The sequence below is a fragment of the Eurosta solidaginis genome, chromosome 1 (assembly GCF_040869045.1).
Source record: "Eurosta solidaginis isolate ZX-2024a chromosome 1, ASM4086904v1, whole genome shotgun sequence".
Taxonomy (NCBI): Eukaryota; Metazoa; Arthropoda; class Insecta; order Diptera; family Tephritidae; genus Eurosta; species Eurosta solidaginis.
In genome coordinates, this window is record NC_090319.1 from 358,780,953 (window position 1) to 358,804,054 (window position 23,102).

Genomic DNA, 23,102 nt, shown 5'->3' on the forward strand with positions numbered 1-23,102 from the left:
ATACATAAATTGTGTTTAATGTACACATATTTATATTATTATATGAACTACGAACTGTTTTTTATAAAAAAGAAAATTAATAAAAAGCTAAAATGAAACACCATGAATATTATGAAGTCTCTATTTTTTGAGTGTGCCTCATTGTATTTAATATAGGGGAACACAACGGGAAACGGAAAAAACAAAAAAAAAAAATCGCACATCCTATTTCTTGTGATCATTTTGCAATATCCATTTGATACTTATTTAATATTGTTTCCGACTAGGGGAACAAATTATTCCAGTATCTATTTTGAGTTGAAAATGTATCAAATGAAATATTTTATCCCACTACGCAGAAGTATCAAAAAAAGCCTATAAAAAATATTGCTTAATATTCGCTAGCTTTATTCGTTGCGACTATCGTAAACAATACTTTCACTGCCACAAACTGAACGACATATGAACCATATTGCTATCGTTTTCAGATGCGTTTGCGAGAGTTTTATCCGGTTAAATATCGTAAAACGCTCAAATGGGTTATCATTTGTGAGCATTTGGTCCGCTGGGTTGACATACCTGAATACGCATTCAAAATCCCGTACCGTATCGTTTTTTAAAATATTGACGATATTGGATGTTGTAGTCGCAGGTGTATATCAGTCAAGTTTATTTGCGAATTATCTTTGGTTCAAATAGCTCACTTACGCATGCTTTCTTCCCCTGATGAAATATGATTATCAGGTAGTATCTTATTTTGTATGAGATATGAAGAAAAAATCGTGATAATCGTATTCAAAAATGATTCAAAAATCTCAACCAAAACGATCGAAATATAATAATAATAATAAACCCAACGGATTAATACCCTCCAAAGCCCGCCCAACCGACACGAGGGGCGCATCCGCATGACGCACGGATTTGTTTTTGTTTTTGCCGAGTTGTTGATAGGCGGAGGTTTGTTAAGCGTCGAGATCTAAAACTGCTCAGCTACAGAATAAAAATCATCAGCTGAGTATTATATACATAACAGTAGAAAATTATACATATAGTAAATTGTTAAATAAGTTAAGGATTTAGCATATAAAGATTTTTATTTTTTATTTTTATTTTTATTTTGTTACGAGTTAAGATAGGATAGGACAGTTTTCCTTATAGTAAAAAGTGAATCCGTTATATCAAATGAATTCGAGTGAGAGTTAAAATCATAACACAAACACCGGAAAGGTTCATTTAATTCGAAGTTAGTTCTACACTGCCTCAAAAGAAGAGGTTTGTAATGTCTTGACGCTCGTGATGGGATATTGAAGTTTACTTCGTTCAAAAGAAAGGGGCTAGAAATTAGTCCATTCAGTAGTTTAGCCATAAATAATACTCCTAGCATTTCTCTACGGCTAGCGAGAGTTGGAAGATTGATAAGCCTTAACCGACTAGTATAAGGTGGAAGATTATATGCAGAGTCCCAATGAAAATTCCTTAAAGAAAAAAGTAAAAATTGCTTCTGTATTGACTCAAGCCTATCTGCATGAACTTGATATCGCGGATTCCAGACTACTGATCCGTATTCTAGTATCGGCCTAACCAATGTGGTAAAAAGGGCTTTGGTTACATAAGGGTCACTAAATTCTTTAGACCATCTCTTCACGAATGATAGAACACCTCTAGCCTTATTGGCAGTAGTCATAATATGAAGGTTGAAACTAAGTTTAGCATCCATCGTAACTCCCAAGTCAACAAAATAATTTACTGATGCAAGACAAAAATTATCAATTACGTAAGAGGCTGCTGGCAAAGATCTCCGAGAGAAGCACATGAACTTACATTTATTGATGTTCAGCGGCATTGAATTCGCGTTGCACCAAGCAACTAAGCAGTTTAAATCCGCTTGAAGCAATGGACGTTCTTCAATAGACTCATAAGACCTAAAAAGTTTTACATCATCAGCATACATTAAAATTTTGGAATATTTTATTATGGTACAAATATCATTAATAAATAGCAAGAACAGAATTGGACCGAGATGACTGCCCTGTGGGACGCCAGAGGGAACATTAATGACCTCTGAAAGAGTATTTTTAAAAATTACTTGTTGCGTTCTACCGCAGAGATAAGAAGATATCCACTGAGTGAGACCTGGTTGGAAACCAAGTCGATCTAGCTTGTGGATAAGCAATGAATGGGAAACTTTGTCAAATGCTTTACTGAAATCAGTGTAAATAACATCGGTGTGAAGATTTTCTCTAAATCCATTAGAAACATGCGTTGTGAATTCAAGTAGGTTGGTAATGGTAGATTTGCCTCTACAGAATCCATGTTGAGAGTTTGCAATCAATGCAGAAATGGAAAATGTTAGCTGATTAGTAACAATGGCTTTAAACACCTTTGGGATGGCAGACAATTTTGCAATTCCTCGATAATTTTCTACACATGACCTACTGCCGTTTTTGTGGAGGGGTATTAGAAAAGATTCCTTCCAAGCAAAAGGAAAAACTCCATGTTTTAGGGACATGTTGAATAAATCAGTTAGGGGCAGATAAATGTGTTCTGCACATCTTTTGAGAAAACATGTGGGAATTAGATCAGGACCGTATTTATAAGATTCCTTCAAAGAAGTTAAATATGTAAGAACCTCTTCTGGAGATATTGATGGAATATTAATTGCGTTAAGTGAGTCAAGTTCATACGGGTATTCACTAGACAAAGAAATTAATTCAGCGGAATAGTTAGATTTGAAAAATTGTGCAAATAAATTAGCAATAACTTGATCGTCGCTAGAGAAATCATCACGGTATTTCATACCAGAAGGAAAGCTTTTAACCCTACGTTTAGAGTTCACGAAATTATAGAAAGCTTTCGGATTGCAAGTTATTTTCTTTTTCATGGCACAGAGATAGGTATTGTAACACTTTTTATTTAATTCAAAATATTTATGACGCAATATAGAGTACTTCAAGTAGTCGGAGTGTGACCCCGTCTTCTTGTACAGCTTGAAGGAACGCGTTTTTTTGTTTTTTAAAGATTTCAGTTCTTTGGTGTACCATATTTGGACTAGCTCAGTGAAAACACGTTTACGCTTAGGTACATTTCTGTCCAGAATAGCGTGAATGACGGCGTTGAAGTCAGAAACGTTTTTGTCAATATCTGCACCGTATTTGGGCCAAACTATTGTAGATAAAATTTGGTTGAGTTTATTAAAATTAGCCTTCGCGAATTCGAATCTAAAACTAGAGTCGGTTTCTGTGGTAGTGCAACTCAGAGAACTTTCTTCCAATTCGTAAACTATTTCCAGCGAAGGATGGTAAGGATCCTCAGGTACAGTAAGAGGTTCACCCCTCCTAAGAATGGATTTTGAAGTATCATCAACAAATACCAGATCAAGTATCCTCCCGTACATGTTTGGAACTATATTTATCTGTCTTAGGCAAAGTTCAGTTATTTCTGCTAAAAAGTCGATGCTGGAGAATTTTGAAGAAACCGGTACAATACCATGGTCGGATGTGGTCCATGATACGTGCGGAAGATTAAAATCACCCAAGACAATTATCGAGTCAATAGGCTTCAACAATGAACTGATATCTTTCAGTAACGAAATATGGTTCATATACACCGAGGGATCTGAAGATGGTGGGATATAGCAAATGGCAATATAGGTAAAACCTATTCCCAGCTGGGTTCTAATGCACTTAAATTCCGTAGCTTCAATAACAGGTAAATTTACCTCAGCGGAAGGTATAGAAGAATGTACCGCGAGCAAAACTCCACCTCCAACTCTGTTCAAGCGGTCATTTCTATATATTTGGTAATCATTGCAAAGAATCTCCGAATTAAAAATATGAGGCTTTAACCAAGTTTCAGTAAAAGCGATGATATTGTAATTACAGTTAAATGATCTCAAGTATAGATCAGTTAGTTTTGTGTTTAGGCCTCTTACATTTTGATAAAATATATTAAGGACAGGTTTAATATTTAGTATTTTGCAGCATTATTGGTTTGAGGAACGGTAGCAAGATTACGAATATTAACGTTGCGTCTATGCTCGAATTCACGTACAAAAGCTCCGGGTGGCCAAAATGAATTATTCAAAATTGTTTCAAAATGTTGCGCTGATACGTCAATCCTAAATGACGAAATGTCTCTAGGATAATTAAAATTAAATTTACGAATAGACACATTTTCAGATTTAAGTTTACTTATGATGTACGACTTCAGGTCCTCTTCTGTAGTGTCTCTCTCGAATCTGGAGACGAAAATCGACTTTTTAATAGGGACAGTAATCAATCTACCAGCCGGCGGTTCAGATTCCGCAGAGGGGTTTTGGGGAACTTGGTTCCTTTTTGTGGAGGGTACAGTAGATACAGCTGAATGAGCATTCGATGTCGATGGTTGAACTGCTAAGGGACTCGGAGAGGACAGATTTATCAATTCAATAGTTGGGGGTGGAAGATCTGGAGGTGAAGGAACTTTGGGATCAGCATCCGTAGTCGGAGCTGGAAGAGAAACATCGATAGACCTACGATTATTATCCGGAATGTTCACATTTGAATGTTTGAAAGACTTAAATAAGCTTTCATAATGCTTAAACTTCTCGGATAAAGCGGAAATCTCTTTGCCTATTTCAGAAAATCCATCTCGGGCCTGTTTGAAGACCTTGAAAAGGTCAATTTGGGTAGGCCTACATTTCAAACAAGCCCAACGTACTCCCTTATCGTTATCGTTAAGTGCGTCAACCACTCGTGCTGATAAACCGGCGCACTTCATATGAGCAAGCCGATAGCAAAGCCAGCATGCCACGAAGGGATGTGATTCACTTTTTACTAAGCAGTTAGGATATAAACACGACATTCTTAATAAATTTAAAGAGGATGAGGAAATAAATATATATATATAAATGCTACGGAAAAACCGAGAATTAATAAAATAGGAAAAGTATGAATATTAATTGAACGATAGCACAACGGGTTATAAGAAAAAATACAACAGTTTGAAAGTAGCTTTTAGAAAGAGATATGCTGTATGAGCAGTTTGAGATGCACTGTAATAACACTGAACAAACCGCGCAAACAGCTGTGACACTGAGGAAAGAATGTGCACGCAAAAAATCAAAAATAAAAACAAAATTACACTATTAAAAACTGAAGCCTATCAACAGCAACAACACAATGCAAAAATACTCGGCAATTCAACTGCAAATAAATATGTATATATGTATGTATATGCAAAATTTATGAAAATTTTAATTTTCAATATTAAAACTTTAAGTAAAAGCAATTGAATTTAAATTTAATTTCTTGATTCAGCATACACAAATTATAGCACTTCACCAACTATGTGAACAATAAAACTATATTTAGTAATATTAAAAACTATATTTATTGAAAACACAAGAGCACAGGTAAAAAAATCATCTACACAGCTTGACGTTTGCTTTAGAAGTGTTCACGAATATGATCAGAAAATGACCGTGAAAAGCAGTCAAATATTACTCTAAAACAATTAAAAGTTCATTTCGACAATGATATCAAATATGAATACAAAGTGTTTCGAAAGATGTATGGTACATTTTTCTTAGTCGGGAAAAATCCCGAGTCGCTCCGGTACTTAGAACCGGCTGCCTTGGGACGACTTTAACGACTTTTTTAACGAAAAATTTAGTAGCCGAAAATACTCTATAAATAAACTTACTGTCGCATAGCCGGGTCGCGCCCACGTATAGATGAAACCATCCTGGCACGCTGTTAGGAAGCAATCTTCACGAAATATCAGCGCTGAAAGACGTTCATGCGCAATTTTCTTGCAAATAAGCGGTTCCAGCAGAGGACATTCATCAAAGCGTGGACACGATGGTGTGCCAATCAATTTCATAGGATCGTAGGACGTCACTACCGCATTTGAAGCTGCACTCAATGAAGAACTGTGTGAATGTGTTGATGATTTACCCAATTTAAGTGAACCGAAACTATGCGCCGTTGTCGTGCTGTTACCTAAAATGCCACCACCACCACCAATAACGCTGCTGCTACTGAAGTCTACAACACCTCCGATACCACCAACATTACCTGATGTACTGCTGCCTGCTCCGCCATATTGCTGGTGATTATGATTGCTATTGCCTTGATTGTTGTCCGATTTCAGCACGCTCATACCTTTGCGATGTGTGCGATGCGTCGCAGCAATTTGCGATGCATCAAAGGAACCGGATATTGAGGTGGTGGTGGTCTTCTTATCAGAGCCGCTGCTCAAAAAACTGAAATTCGACAAACGTTGTGTAAGACTATTGAATGCTGAAACATTTGAATCTGTTGATTTGGCGGAACTGTTCGAATTTTTGCTATTATAACCGGACGTGGATGTGAATGTAGAAACATTATCCTTGATATTGCCCTCAATGGAGTCCGATTTGGTGGCACTAATGCAGTTGGGAAATTTTATTGAACTACCCACTGTGTTCGTCTTAGTTAAATTGTTCGCTTTGCTATTATTAGTAACATTGGCAGCGCCTGCAGAGCAGATATCGTCCGGTGGTGTATTGGCATTCGATGATTGCGATGATATGGTGCAATTCGCTGTAGAAAATTTACTTGAGCTGCTATTGCTATTATTCTCAGGAGCTGCTGTCTCTTTCATTGGGCTGCTCGCATGTTGCGGTGGCGAAAAAGCGCCCGATATATTACCTATGGCTATGGGTCGTATCAGTTTAACGCCATCCGCATCTATACCACCATTCATATAACTAGTATCATTCAAATTAACGCTATTGACTCGTTGACGCAACGATAATGGATGCCGCAACACATCTTCCGTTATGTCCCATAAACAAATTTGCGTATCTTGACTCACCGAGCCAAGACGATAGCTAATGGCCAATTTATCTGGTGCTATTGCGGTGGAGGATGAGGCATCCGAACGAAATGAAGCAGAATGTGGCCGCTGCCGTGGATGATTTGGCGTTGAATTTTTCTCATGCGCACCAACACCACCACAGCTGGGTGAGAAATCAAATCCGTTGCCTGCGGAATCAGCAGAGAAACGCGCTTCTCTTCCCACACTATATTCATTTAATTGATTTTCATCATCTGAAAAATCACCACCATCCCAATTGGTATATGAAGTTGTATAAGGATCAAATGCCACAACTGATACCCAGGACCTATGCCCTTGTCCACGTGCTACTACCCGTCGCTCATGCAACGACCATACCGTCACCAGATCGTCTTCGCCACCCACAACAATATACTTGCCATCTGGTGACCAACAAACGCATAAGAAACCACCAAAATAGGAACGTGCAATACCCAACAGCTCCATGGTATCGTAATGAAATACTCGCAGAAAGCCATCCTGCGATACGATAGCTAAATTTGAACCACAAGGCGAAAAGCAAAACTCATTGATGCAACAATTTTCTGTATTGAATATCCACTTATAGAGGGGATTGCGTGTTGACTTTGATTTGCAGGTGAGTATTGTATAGCCATCACCCATTTTGAAAGGCTGATAATTGGGCGCTGTCGGTGTGCAGGGGAGGTCCTCGTTGTATAAATATAGATTTCCAGATGCGTGTGACGCCAGAAATAAATTCGGTGAATTCGGTAACCATTTCAGACATGTTACTTTGGTTTTATCAATGAGACGCTAAAACAAAAAATAATAAACATAATTAATTTTGAAAAATCGGAAATGAATTTTTATTTTAATAAAATACTTCTTCATTATATAGTTTTCGTAGTTCACGTGGTTCTGGCTGAGGCGAGACCAGTTGAATTTGTCCTGTGGTGAAACCGACGAGCAGTGGTGCGCCAGTAGGTGTGGCAGATGTTGCGTTGAAGTCGTGACAGCTTGGATTCGTACCTTTGTAGAATTTTTTATCGATTGGTTTTGTCATTTCTGCACCCTGTGAATGATAACATGGAAATACTTGTATAATGCCAATCATTCTGGTAACTTAAAAAAATATTGATGTATTTGATAAACAAAAAGGCACTGCCTAACGGGCGGGACTACTTGGATATTGTCATCAAAATCCTCTACTTAAAAGTATTAGCAAACTCAAGATTCACCAACTTGTTTACATTTACCTATGAATTGGAGGGACTTTGGTTTTTGACATAGCAAGCGCATAATTATAATAATAATTTGTAGATTTATACCTCCGGAGAGAGAAATGAGGAGCTATTCCTCCCAAATTTGATGTGCAACTGCTTTCAACCTATGTTTCGGAGTGTTTGCCAAATCACTGCCGAAAGGTTGCCGTTTTAGATGTTGGCGGTCCTTTGCCGGATCCGGTACGTTGCGGTAACAAGCACAATCAAGATACTAGCCCGACCATCTCGGGAACGATTTAATATGACCACATAGAACCTTCTAGTCCATGCCTCCCCCCACCCCTTGGTTCCATGAGGAACTTGGAGTCGCCAGAGCCGCGCCTGCTAAATATGTGTATGATACATTCATATTTGTAACAGGATACTTCTCGGGTAGGCGAGGTTGACAATTGGGTTGCGAAATCTGTAAATCTATAAAGCTTTGTATTGTGCTTATCAAGTCCTTGAATTCCTCATTTCCAGACAAAGACTAAACCCTTAGTGCCACTGTTAAAGCAGATACTTTAGACGACTTGGAATACTTTTGCTAAATAATTTCTATAAGTAAACACACTGATGATGGCACAACGCCGAAACCCGTTTGTCTGGGAAAAAATTTGGCAACGGATGACGGAAAATCGTTCTAATATTTTTTATTTGACAAAAATCCCATCAACTTCTACCATTTTTATACCCAGCTGTACTTGTAAACACGGTTTTAAAACTTTGATTGGATAACGGTTCGTTGTACAGGTATAAAGGAATCGAGATAGATATAGACTTACATATATCAAAATCAACAGTATCGAAAAAAAATTTTATTGAGCCACGTCCGTCCGTCCGCCCGTCCGTCTATCCGTTAACACGATAACTTGAGTAAATATTGAGATATCTTCACCAAATTGTGTACACGAGTTTATCTGTACCCAGAATAGATTGGTATTGCCACGCCCACTTTTTATATATATAACATTTTGGAAAACACAAACACCTGATTATTTAGTAAATAATACACCTAGAATGTTGAAATTTGACGTGTGGACTGATATTGAGAATCTTGATAAAAATTTGAAAAAAAATTTTTTTTTTAAATGGGCCTGGCACCGCCCACTTGTGATAAAATCAATTTTACAAATATTATTAATCATAAAGCAAAAATCGTTAAAACTATCGTAACAAAATTCGGCAGAGAGTTTGCCTTTAGTATAGGGAATGCTTTGAAGAAAAATTAACGAATTCGGTTAAGGACCACGCCCACTTTTATATACAAGATTTTTAGAAGGGTCGTGGACGACTAAAATAAGATATATCTTTGAAAAAAAAAAAGCTTTATATCAATGGTATTTCATTTCCCAAGTGGATTTATAACAATAAATGGGAAAAACTTCAAATTTTAAAAAATGGGCTTGGCACCGCCCCTTTTATGACTAAGCAATTTTCAATGTTTCGGGAGCCATAACTCGAAGAAAAATTTGTTCAGAATAGAACCATATGTATGTATATTGTAACGCATTTACTTGCAAATCCTCTTATTTGCAACCTTCTGCTAAGTTCGAATCACTAAACTGTTGAATAAATAACTCCAATATTTAACAATGCAAAATGGCCTTTATGCTAATGGCCTTTCGAATCACTAAACTGTTGAATAAATAACTCCAATATTTAACAATGCAAAATGGCCTTTATTAAAGTACTTCACAATAAATAACTCTACTATTGCCCGACAGATTGCGTGCTAAATCAAAACTGATTTTAGCGCCTCTACATTTGCTGCCTTTTATACTCTCTGATTTCCTCGTTTGCATCTTCTAGGCTCTTCCATTTCCAGAATCTACTAGTTGGCCATCAGCTATCAAATTTCTCAGCTGTAACTACAATTGCACGATTTTATAGCTTCTCTCATTGCATACTTTCGGGAGTATCTCAGATATATGCATGTGGTTGTGCCTTGCTCTCAGCTGCCTGTACCTACATATGTGTAGACATAATGATTGATTCGTTTATGTAGATACATAATGATTGATTTATGGATGTGCATACTTGTGCTGCTTAGCATCGGCTTAGAGATTGCAGTACCCCTTAGTGTTGCTAATATTCGTAACACTGCCCTCCACCTAAGTCTGATCGTCCCGATTAGACAAATCTCTCGATGTAAACGCTGCTAGCATCTCCAAATGTACCACTCTTCTACTCCGTGGTTTCGCAATGGTTTGTATGCGGTAGATGGTATCACTGATCTTCTTCGCAACTTTGTACGGGCCTTCCCAACTACACCGAATCTTGGATGGAACAGCTTTCCGCCGGTGAGGGTTGTATAGCAGTACCAAATCGCCCTCCAAGAAACCTTCCGAATTAAAGTTCTTATCATGCCAGTATTTGATCTTACTACTCATCACCCTGGGCCGTTACCTCACACTCTGTTGTTTGGCCAATGAACTACTTCGTAGAGCTTGCGCTTGAGGGATTGGCTTCGCATAATCAGTATCGCTCCCACGTTTTACAACAGTAGTGCGCTCCGGCTTGAAACTACCCTCGCATTTTTTCTGGGAAATTCTTTGCCTCGTTTTTGTGCGTCCATTAGGTTTTGTCAATGCCAGTGTTTCTCTCGCAGGTACTTTTGATTTTGCTTTATTTGGTCCATTCGATCTATCAACCTTTGCCTTAGACTTTCGTGGTCTTTGTCGAGTCTTCTGCACCAGTACTCGATTACTACTGAACCCTTTCGGCAAACTGAAGTTAAGTGGTATATCCTGGTTCTTATAACGCATCACCCTTCTCTGCATATCGATCTTGATGTCATGTGTAGAACTGTGACCTTTCCAATCAAGACTTCACATACCACTTCTCCCTGGACTTGGTTATACTCGCCAGTGACCGTAAGCAACCTTGCTCCAGGTAACGTTTTTACTCTCCTGTTGACCAAGTCAAATTGAATTAAGGAATGAGATGCGCCCGTATCTACAGTCAGTACAGGTTCTTTGCCATCCACATTCCCTCTGACGGTAAGGCTGCTAGATTTTCTACCAATTTGCGACACAGATATTACAGGACATTCAATAGCTGGAGCTAGCTCTCGATCTCTACATCTTACTTGCTCTTGCTCATCCCCTCCAGCTTTGTTATTAAGACCACCCATGCTGTTGAAACCACTAGGATCAAGATCGCAATGACGTGCAATGTGAGCGGGCTTCCCGGATTTGAAGCATTTGATAACTTTTTCACTCCACTTTTGCGATCCTTTCAGCGCCTCCAATATTGCGTCTGCCCACTCTGGCATTTCTACTTCCACACGATGATGGTGGTTTACTCAATAGGGAGGCAGTTTCCTCAGTCAATGCATGTGATACCGTTTCAGCAAATGTCAGCTTTGGGTTTGCGTATGTAGTTCACTTCGTTTCCACGTCCCGTATGCCATTTATAAAACTCTGGATTTTTACCCTCTCGGTGTACTCCACGGGTGCGTCCGCATTTGCGAGATGAGCCAATCTGTCAACATCCGAAGCAAACTCTTGCAAAGTCTCATTAGCTTTTTGGTAACGGTTTTGCAACTCTATTTGGTGTATTTGCTTCCTGTGTTCGCTTCCGAATCGCCTCTCTAGAGCACTCATCAATGTTTCGTAGTTGTTCCGCTCCCCCTCGGGAATAGTCTGTGGGATTTCAGCAGCATATCCTTTCAATGCCACGAATAGTGCAGCAACTTTATCTTCTGCACTCCAGTTGTTCACTGCTGCGGTCTTCTCAAACTGAATCTTAAACACAAGGAAAGGAACAGAGCGGTCAAAAGATGGAGTTTTTACCTTCGTATTGCTTGCTGAAACAACTGGGCGATTTTGTTGCAACTCCTGTATACGACCTCTCAAAGCTTCTATCTCGGCATCCATTTTGTCCTCGAGCTGTACAATTTTTGTATTCTGTGCTTCTAACTGCGAAAACATTTGTGCCACCTGCAATGATAAGCGCTCCTCTTGTGCTTCCATCTTGGATGTAATCTGTGTCGACATTTCTGAAATACGCGTTTCTTGTGCTTCAATCTTCGATGTTATTTCTGACGACATTTCTGCAATACATGTCTTCTGTTCTTCCATTTGTGATGTTATATTTGTCTTTTGTTCTTCCAGTTGGGATGATATTTGCGACGACATTGATGTTATTGTCGATGTTTGTGCAGATATTGCAGCCAATATCATGTTCAAGTCTGTGCTCGTAACTGTCAGCGATGTTTCATTTTTCTCTTCAATTTTTGTTGCCTCCTCGCCATCAACAGGAAAGACATACTCTTCCACGTTAATTCCTTCTGCTTCCATTGCCTTTCGTAGTCGTGCTTGAAGTTCGATTTTAATGCCGCTTGTATTCAATCCACGGCTCTCCAACTCCTTCTTCAGCTGCTGGATCTTCAATTCACTCTACTTTGCCATGTCCAAGTTGTATTCGAAGTCTTCGGAATTTATTCAACAATCCCTCTTCTGACACCAATTGTAACGAATTTACTTGCAAATCCTCTTATTTGCAGCCTTCTGCTAAGTTCGAATCACTAAACTGTTGAATAAATAACTCCAATATTTAACAATGCAAAATGGCCTTTATTAAAGTACTTCACAATAAATAACTCTACTATTGCCCGACAGATTGCGTGCTTAATCAAAACTGATTTTAGCGCCTCTACATTTGCTGCCTTTTATACTCTCTGAATTCCTCGTTCGCATCTTCTAGGCGCTTCCATTTCCAGAATCTACTAGTTGCCATCAGCTATCAAATTTCTCAGCTGTAACTACAATTGCACGATTTTATAGCTTCTCTCATTGCATACTTTCGGGAGTATCTTAGATATATGCATGTGATTGTGCGTTGTTCTCAGCTGCGTGTACCTACATATGTGTAGACATAATGACTGATTCGTTTATGTAAATACATAGATCAACAATCTAATCTCGGTCTTGACTTTATCAGAAAGACCACTAGATTTCTACTCTATTGGCCAGATATTTTCTGGTTACAATGCGCAGCTGAGTATAAAAATTTAATTATTTTATAACACTGCCACTCTTCTACAAATTTTACTATAACAATAATAACAAGCAAAGGTGTCTAAGTTCGGGTGTAACCGAACATTATATACTCAGCGTAAGCTTCAATTGTACATTTCATTTCAGATAAATTACTTTTCTACATAACACGTGGCACCACCCGTTAAAAAAAAAATGCCTCCCCATTTTATAGTTTATATTAACACTTACCTAGGGATCGCTAAAAAAACTTCCCCCTACTGCAACCGGTTAAAACTATTACAGTTACCCACGTTACAGAGCCACGGGGAGATGCTTGGCGTCTTATTTATTGTAAAACTAATAAGAGGGTCAATAAATAGTCCATTTTTGCTTGGTGAAGTCAAGTTTAGTGTTCCAATTATGCCATCTAGACATTTTACTTCAATTTTTGTAGCTACATGCAGATCGAATTATGAAATGCACGAACCACTTCGCTGTTTATGCCATGATTTTAATAAACACTGTAAAAAGCTTAACGCCTGTGACTCTTTTTTTAGTATTAAAAAATTTCTTTTAACCACATTAAATTTGTAATTTGAAATGAAGCAAAGACCGCTAAACCGCGAAAATACTGTTCAACCCTCTATTTCAAATATAAAAGACCAGTTATTGAAACTTGATCATTATTTTTATATGTATGTACTCAAATTTATTATGTTTAAATTTTGTCTACTATTAATTTTCTCTATTGTTGTCAATTTTATGAATACTCGCGTGCCCCTTCCGGGAAAGCAGCTCCATCATGAGTGCTCTGAGTGAGGTCTTTTTGAGATGCTTACAAGAGTTCATTTACTAAGTTTTAACTTCTGCTTACTTTCGGGTTTTTAATTTGAAATTGTCAAGCGTTTAATTAAATACTGTTTATTTGGAAATATTGCATATGTTATTTACATATATCGTACATTATTTCTTTAAATTAAGTACCTGTATATTTGGTCTGTATGATTGTTTAATTTGTAGACTGATAAATAAATTAAATTAAATTAAAAAATTATTCTAGTCTACGACCTTCTTAAAAATCTTTTATATAAAACTGGTGGTGGTATTTAACTGATCCCGTCCATTTCTTCCTGCTATGGGGAAAATTTGCGTACAAATTTTATTACGATCAGTTAATTTTTCTTCGAGTTATGGCTTCCAAAACATAGAAAATTCGTAGTCATAAAAGGGGCGGTGCCACTCCCATTGTTATAAATACACTTGGGAAATGAAATACCATTGATATAAAGCTGTTTTTGCAAAGATATAGCTTATTTTATTTATCCACGACCCTTTTAAAAATCTTTTATATAAAAGTGGGCGTGGTCTTTAACCGGTTTCGTTAATTTTTCTTCAAAGCATCCCTTATAGTAAAGTAAAGGCAACCTCTTTGCCGAATTTTGTTACGATAGGTTTAACGATTTTTGATTTATGATTAATAATATTTGTAAAATTGATTTTATCACAAGTGGGCGGTGCCACGCCCATTTTAAAATTTTTTTTCAAATTTTTATCAAGAGTCTCAATATCAGTCCACACGTCAAATGTCAACATTCTAGGTGTATTATTTACTAAATAATCAGGTTTTTGTGTTTTCCAAAATGTTATATATATAAAAAGTGGGCGTGGTTATCATCCGATTTGGCTCATTTTCAATACCAATCTATTCTGGGTCCAGATAAGCTCGTTCGCCAAACTTGGTGAAGATATCTCGATATTTACTCAAGTTATCGTGTTAACGGACAGACGGACGGACGGACATGGCTCAATCAAATTTTCAATACTGATGATTTTGATATATGGAAGTCTATATCTATCTCGATTATACCTGTACAACCAACCGTTATCCAATCAAAGTTAATATACTCTGTGTGCAAAGCGCGCTGAGTATAAAAATAAATAAACGTATTGTTTCAAAAATAACAAAATAAAGTTAGTACATAACTATATAAATATGTGCATAAATGAATTCAAGAAATATTAATGAGTCAGCAGATTTATTAAATTCGATATTCAGAAAAGCGAGAAAAGGAGAAATAGTAATGCAAACCAAAGCGATTAGCCAAATCTAATTATATATATAAACATAGTTAAACACAATGATTTGCAGCTGTCTTTCAAAGAATAATTAGTTTATGGTTATTACAACAGTCGGCGCAAATTACACCATTCGTACAAAAGAACACATCTATTGATATATGCAAGGATTTAATTATGGACTCATTTGAGGTGAATTCGAAAATAGTTTTCAAAACCAAAATTGCGAAGATAGAACGTAGATGTTTATTATTATTAAATGTGTTGAATATTCGTTTGAGAACTGTATATTTCTCAAAATCTGTCAAAGGTCGGAAATAATTTAAGAATGACGTCTTCAGGAAGGTTTCGACGTTGGAGATTCGAGAACTATACATTTTACAAAATTTCTCAAATGTTGGTAGTGATTGGAGAATGAAGTTGGATATCAACTCGAGAATTGCCTGGTTTAAAAATATTTATATAATAATGTTGGATATCACCTCTGGAACTAGATGTATTTCGCTGGAGGAATTTTTTTCCATGTTTGTTGGGTAAACAACCCTGCAAAAATCGCGAGTACTCCATGCATGCATGTATGGAGTACTCGCTATGGACCAAGCGAGTGCTCCAAAATTAAACACAATTCATACAAAAAATATGGTCCAATTAACATTGCGATGTCCTAGGACCGGACCATATACTCCAGCTCCGCATTACATCAGAGTAATCCATGGAGTACCCACAGTCCAATAAACATCGTGTAGTGATTACAATCGTTAAAAACGAGCATTGATCGGCTTACAATATGTTCGTGTAGAAACAAGAGTTGATCCATTGCTGCATTACAGTGGAGTAGAATGGTAAGTACTCCAGTGGACAACATGATCCAACGATTTTTGCAGGGAAAATGCAGCTGTTGCCGTATCTACAAATTATCTACATAATAAAAAACCAATGGTGCCGCACAAAACCACCTACTCCATGGCGGCTTAAAATTGTGACTAAATCGACAGAAGATGTCATAAAGCTGCAGGATGATATAAATATGGTTCACCAATGGTGCCAGGATTCCCGTCTCTCTTTAGATACGCATAAATGCTTCCAAATTATTTATTCAAAATCGATTACAAAATCTATCTAACTATGAACTTCAATGTGTTGATGAGATTAAAGACCTGGGTGTTGTCTTCGACAAAAGGTTTTCTTTCGTTAATCTACATATTAATACGCTAACAAAATTTCCATACAAACAATTGGCAGGCGGTTTCGCATAGTTAGCATACGTAAAATCATATAAAAGCGATATGAATCGATTCGTATGGATCAGCTGCAGTGCATATGCCTATCTTTGTTCACAAATATTACTCTATTTGTTTATAATTAATAGAAAGTTTTTTGTAAACCCAACAATCTCTCCAAATATCGATATTTACTTTCTTGCACAAAAGCGCGCCATCTTTGGACAAATTATGTAAGTGCTCTAAGACACAAACCTACATAAGCGTACGCGCTACACGGTGAAAGATTAAAACATGGTTTCCCATTGTTGCCACTTACCTATAATAGCATCTACCAATATCCTAAAAAATTGTTCCAAAATAATTTGTAGCGTACCAAAAAATCTTAAATAGAATTAATTTTTGACCGGCCCATTTTTTGTGGCAAATTTCACTTACACGTAAATACATGTCTTTATTTAACAGATTCTTTGTTTTTTATTTTAGTTGTTTTCAAAAAAACATGAAATCACAAATAATGAGTTAACTTTTGTTGAAGCTAACTAATTTATTTATAACAATTAATGGCAAATTTGCCCGAATATGTTTTTGCATTTGCAGATTTAATCCTCATTTTGGATAAAGTACGTCTTATACTGAACAAAAAAGAAAAGTTACAAAAATATAGCATTACATTTTTATACTCAGTTGAGCAGAACTCACAGAGTATATTAAGTTTGATTGCATAACGGTTGGTTGTACAGGTATAAAGGAATCGAGATAGATATAGATTTCCATATATCAAAATCATCAGGATCGAAAAAAAATTTGATTTAGCCATGTCCGTCTGTCCGTCCGTCCGTCCGTCCGTTAACACGATAACTTGAGTAAATTTTGAGGTATCTTGATGAAATTTGGTATGTAGGTTCCTGGGCACTCATCTCAGATCGCTATTTAAAATGAACGATATCGGAAATTTCGAAAAACCGAAAAAGTGCAATAATTCATTACCAAAGACAGAGTGCGAGGGAACGATCAAGGATAATGAGTAGTAAGATGAAACGCAGGTACGATGAGAACAATAATTCGTAAGGTTTCTTGGAGGGAGATTTGGTACTTGTTATACAACCCTCACCGGCGGAAAGGTGTGTCATCCAAGATTCGGTGCAGTTGGCAAGGCCCGTACAAAATTGTGAAGAAGATCAGTGATACCATCTACCGCATACAAACCATTGGGAAACCACGGAGTAGAAGAGTGGTACATTTGGAGATGCTAGCAGCGTTTACATCGAGAGATTTGTCTGATCGGGACGATCAGACTTAGGTGGAGGGCAGTGTGACGAGTATGAGTGACACTAAGTGATACTCACATCCCTAGTCTGATGCTAAGTAAATGAAGTCACAACAATAAGCAGACAGTCACTTGTATCTACATAAACGAATCAATCATTATGTCTACACATATGTACGTATACGCAGCTGAGAAGCAACGCACAACCACATGCATATATCTGAGATACTCCCGAAAGTATGCAATGAGAGAAGCTATAAAATCGTGCATCTGTAGTTACAGCTGAGAAATTTGATAGCTGATGGCCAACTAGTAGATTCTGGAAATGGAAGCGCCTAGAAGATGCGAACGAGGAAATCAGAGAGTATAAAAGGCGACACCAGTAGAGGCGCAAAAATTCAGTTTTGATTAAGACGCTATCTGGCGAGCAATAGAAGTACTATTTATTGTGAAGTACTTTAATAAAGGCCATTTTTCCATTATTCAATATTGGAGTTATATATTCAACAGTTTAGTGATTCGAACTTAGTGGAAGATTGCAAATAAGGGGAATTGCAAGTAAATTCGTTACAATATATATGGGTGTTTTCAAAAAAAGTGTCAACCAAAATAAAAAAAAGTTAGTTTTGGTTTTGGATAAACTTATTGATTGCTCCAATTAGTTGGTAGATGAAGAAGATATTATTGTTTAATCAAATATATCTACTTAGTTATTTGAATTTTTTTACTGGCCAAAGTATAAAGAATCTCACATTTTATTGATGTATAAATATACTATAATATAATTAGTAAAAAGCCCCGCATTAAAATGTAGCGATTTTAGACATTATATTGCAAATTAACAAAAACAAGTAAAGGTGTCTAAGTTCGGGTGTAACCGAACATTATATACTCATCGTGAGCTTCAATTGTACATTTCATTTCAGATAAATTACTTTTCTACATAACACGTGGCACCGCCCGTTTAAAAAAAATGTCTCCCCATTTCCTCTTACAATAAAACTTGATAAGTGAAATATCATTGATTCAAAACTATTTTTTGCTAAGTTATAGCTTATTATTATAGTCTTCGACCCTTTTAAACCTTTTAACTTGTTTTATATCTAAGTTGCCGTGGTCTTTAACCGATCCCGTCCATTTTTACTAGAAATATTTTCTACTATAGGGAAAATTTGTGTACCCAATTTTATTACGATCCGTTAATTTTTCGTCCAGTTATGGCTCCCGAAACAGAGAAAATTTCTAGTCATAAAAGGGGCGGTGCCACGCCCATTTTTTAAAATTTGAAATTTTCCCTATTTATTGTTATAAATCCACTTGGGAAATGAAATGTCCTTGATATAAAGCTCTTTTTTGCAAATATATAGCTTATTATATTCGTCCACGACCATTTTAAAAATCTTTTATATAAAAGTGGGCGTGGTCTTTAACCGATTTCGTAAATTTTTCTTCAAAGCATTCCTTATTGTAAAGGCAACCTCTGCCGAATTTTGTTACGATAGGTTTAACGATTTTTGTTTTATGATTAATAATATTTGTAAAAATGTTTTTATCACAAGTGGGTGGTGCCACTCCCATTTTAAATTTTTTTCTCAAATTTTTATCAAGAGTCTCAATATCAGTCCACACGTCAAATTTCCACATTCTAGGTGTATTATTTACTAAATAATCAGGTTTTTTGTGTTTTCCAAAATCTTATATATATAAAAAGTGGGCGCGGTTATCATCCGATTTCGCTCATTTTCAATACCAATCTATTCTGGGTCCACGTAAGTTCGTGTACCAAATTTGGTGAAGATATCTCAATATTTACTCAAGTAATCGTGTTAACGGACAGACGGACGGACGGACATGGCTCAACAAAATCTTTTTCGACACTGATAATTTTAATATATGGAAGTCTATATCTATCTCGATTCATTTATACCTGTACAACCAACCGTTATCCAATCAAAGTTTATATATTCTGTGGGCAAAGCACGCTGAGTATAAATTATGAACTGGTATTTGAAGTTCATGGTTTACTAAGAAAAAATTGGAGCATCTGAACGGGAACGTCGGAACAGGTTTAACACGATCGCTGCAGAGATAAAATTGATGTAATTATAATCGTTGTATACTCCTTTACGAACCACTCATACACAATCTTTATGTAGCTTAAACAAATTCGCTGAGTTCTAAGTAACTACAATGTCACCTAGAACATGGAGTACGTTTTCAGAACGGCCGAACAGCAGCTTTACGTCGCCATAAATTACCTGGGTAGCACCTATGAAAAATATTCGCAATTGTATTGAATATGAGGTTACGAATGTTATTCATAAGAACAGAGAGGCGGGTGCCACGCCCCATTTAACTTCGAAATTAAAATGTGAGGAATTGCCTCTAGGCAGTGATTTGGCAAACACTCCGAGTGTATTTTTGCCATTAAAAAGGAGCACGGCGCAAATTGGAAGATAAGCTTGGTCTTAATAAACACTTTTCGGAGGTTATCATCGAAGGTTTTCATATTACCTTCGATTTTTCAAGTTTTTGTAAGAGCCTGTTAATAGCCTTAGACAGACCATAGTAATAAATTGTCACATCTTTCAAGAGGCATCTGCTTTTGCGGATAGAAATGGTCGGGCTAGTATCTTTAATAGTGCTATTTTCCGAAAAAGAAGATTGTGCATATCAACTAATATGGAGCTACGTGCCCTTGTACATGCGTAACGCATTGACGGGCTTCGATCAGATTTTGATGGGGATGAAATTTTATCGTATATTCTTGGACACTTTTGGGACTACTCCGGGATTGTATCGTGAACATTTCTGGATGACTTCAGGAAAACTTTAGGATTATTTTAATAATTTCGAAACTATTTCGGTGCAATTTTGGGGCAATTTCAGGATCTCTACTGCATTATTTTCGGAATCATTTTCAGAACATTTCAGGTCTAATTTGGAACAATTTCCGGATAACTTCGGGATTATATTATGTATCACTTCGGGACAACTTTAGGATAATTTCGAGATTATTACGAAACCATTTGGGGAAAGTTACGGGATCATTTCATACTGGGATGAGTTCATTGGGCCGATAGGGGACAAGAGATCGACATAGCCTAATCGGGTAGTTATACCTTAACGTTCAAAGGTATAATCCCTACGACCGATGTGGGGCTCAAATATGTTGGTTCGCAACATGTTATGTATAATGAAAGCTAGACCGCCACCATTTCTCTGTTACGATCGTTTCTGTGGATATTGTGTGCAAGTTCAGATACCGTGCTGGCGTGCAGCTTACTGTCTTCTATAGCTGCGATTCGTATATTGTAAATAGGGGAGGGCATCGGGGAAAGAGCTGGTGCTCGGCATCTTTACAGCTCGAACTTGGTATGTAGTAGCTGTGGGAAGCAGCTGGTAGAGCGGTAGACGTCATTGTCGTTAGCAGCGTTTCGTTCGGATTGCTGAACAGCATTCCTACTTGTCTCACAAGAGTCGTCACTATTAAAAGACGTTAAAGACGCTCCTAAGATATCAATTTCTGCTTCTTCTACTTCGTGTAGCAGTGGTTCGCCCCATCCAATAGGTGCGATCACTAACGAATTGTCATCGATATATTCTAACGGACGTTCGAAAAAACTTGCAGTTTCAATACGGTTGGGTATGGTTGTCAAAGGCGTTGGTTCCAAATACCAATCAAAAAGATGGTTGGTGCCATGCGAAGGCACATTACATTCAAGAAGTACATATGTACGTATGTTGTTGTTGTGGCGATAAGGTTACTCCCCGAAGGCTTTGGGGGGTGTTATCGATGTGATGGTACTTTGCCAGATACAGATCCGATACGCTCCTGTAACACAGCACCATTAAGGTGCTAGCCCGAACATCTCGGGAACGATCTATATGGCTACATTAAACCTTCAGGCCATCCCTCCCTCACCACCCCCAAGTTCCATGAGGAGCTTGGGGTCGCCAGAGCCTCGTCTGTTAGTGAAACAGGACTCACCGCGGATAGGTGAGGTTGACAATTGAGTTTTGAGAAGCTATATATTGCGCTGAAAACCTGAAGGGTTGCGCTACACAGCCCCTTGAATCTGGTATTTTAGTCGCCTCTTATGACAGGCATACCTACCGTGGGTATATTCTGACCCTCTAGCCCGCTGGGGCCATTACGTATGTTGGGGTTGATTCTGTATAAGTATAGTTTACCCTATTGCAGTTTCCACCTCGAAGTTTTTCCAGAGTGATGCGCATCGCCCCTAAAAAGTCTGCTTTCCTCTACTGCGATTTTTGAGTATTGTAGTGGGAGGACGGGGTTCGAGGGCATGTTTATACTAATCTGGTCCAAACGACGGTATTCTTGTGTAACGGATCTCGTCGTAGTGCTTGCGGCAGAGCTCATCAATCACTTGTCCTTCAGAATGCCTAGATTTCTGGGTATTTAACAGAACATTTTTGTATTTTCTCTTTTAAGGGGAGTATGCCCGCCATCAATATCCTCTAACGGGAGTCCGAGGAAACTTGCATTTTAGGCGTTGGTTCCACACTGCAATTAAAAAGATGGTTGGTGAAATCGGATGATAACCACGCCCACTTTTTATATATATAACATTTTTGAAAAAATTAAAAACCTGAATATTTAGTAAATAATACACCTAGAATACTGAAATTGGACATGTGGACTGATATTGAGACTCTTGATAAAAATTAAAAAAAAATTTAAAATGGGCGTGGCACCGCCCACTTGTGATAAAATCAATTTTACAAATATTATTAATAATAAATCAAAAATCGTTAAACCTATCGTAACAAAATTCAGCAGAGAGGTTTGCCTTTACTATAAGGAATGCTTTGAAGAAAAATTAACGAAATCGGTTAAGAACCACGCCGACTTTTATATAAAAGATATTTAACAGGGTCGTGGACGAATAAAATAAGCAATATCTTTGCAAAAAAGAGCTTTATAACAATGGTATTTCATTCCCAAGGATTTATAACAATAAATAGGAAAAACTTCAAATTTTAAAAAATGGGCGTGGTACCGCCCCTTTTATGACTAAGCAATTTTCTATGTTTCGGGAGCCATAACTCGAAGAAAAACTAACCGATCTCAATAAAATTGGGTAACTACACAAATTTTCCCTATAGCAAGAAATATTTCTAGAAAAAATGGACGAGATCGGTTAAAGACCATGCCCACTTTTATATAAAAAAATTTTAAAAGGGTCGTAGACGAAAATAATAAGCTATATCTTAGCGAAAAAGAGCTTTGTATCAATAGAATTTTACTTTCTAAATTGAATTATAACATTAAATTGGAAAACACTTAAATTTGAAAAAATGGGAGTGGCACCGATGCTTTTTTGTCTAAGCAATTTTCAATATTTCGGGAGCCATAACTCGAAGAAAAATTTACATATCGTAACAAAATTGGGTACACAAATTTTCCCTATAGCAAGAAATATTTCTAGTAAAAATGGATGGGATCGGTTAAAAACCACGGCAA

At 37.2% G+C, this 23,102-nt stretch overlaps 1 protein-coding gene across 1 annotated transcript in view; it reads right to left on the reverse strand.

The window, feature by feature from the left end:
• LOC137238127 (WD repeat-containing protein 20) overlaps window positions 1-23,102 on the reverse strand; it is a 42,115-nt gene that overhangs the window by 6,974 nt on the left and 12,039 nt on the right. The window contains exons 2-3 of the mRNA XM_067762765.1: window positions 7,682-7,870; window positions 5,662-7,611 (exon numbers count right to left, since the gene is read on the reverse strand). Coding sequence (XP_067618866.1) covers window positions 5,662-7,611; window positions 7,682-7,870 — 2,139 coding nt within the window. The remainder of the gene's footprint in view (window positions 1-5,661; window positions 7,612-7,681; window positions 7,871-23,102) is intronic.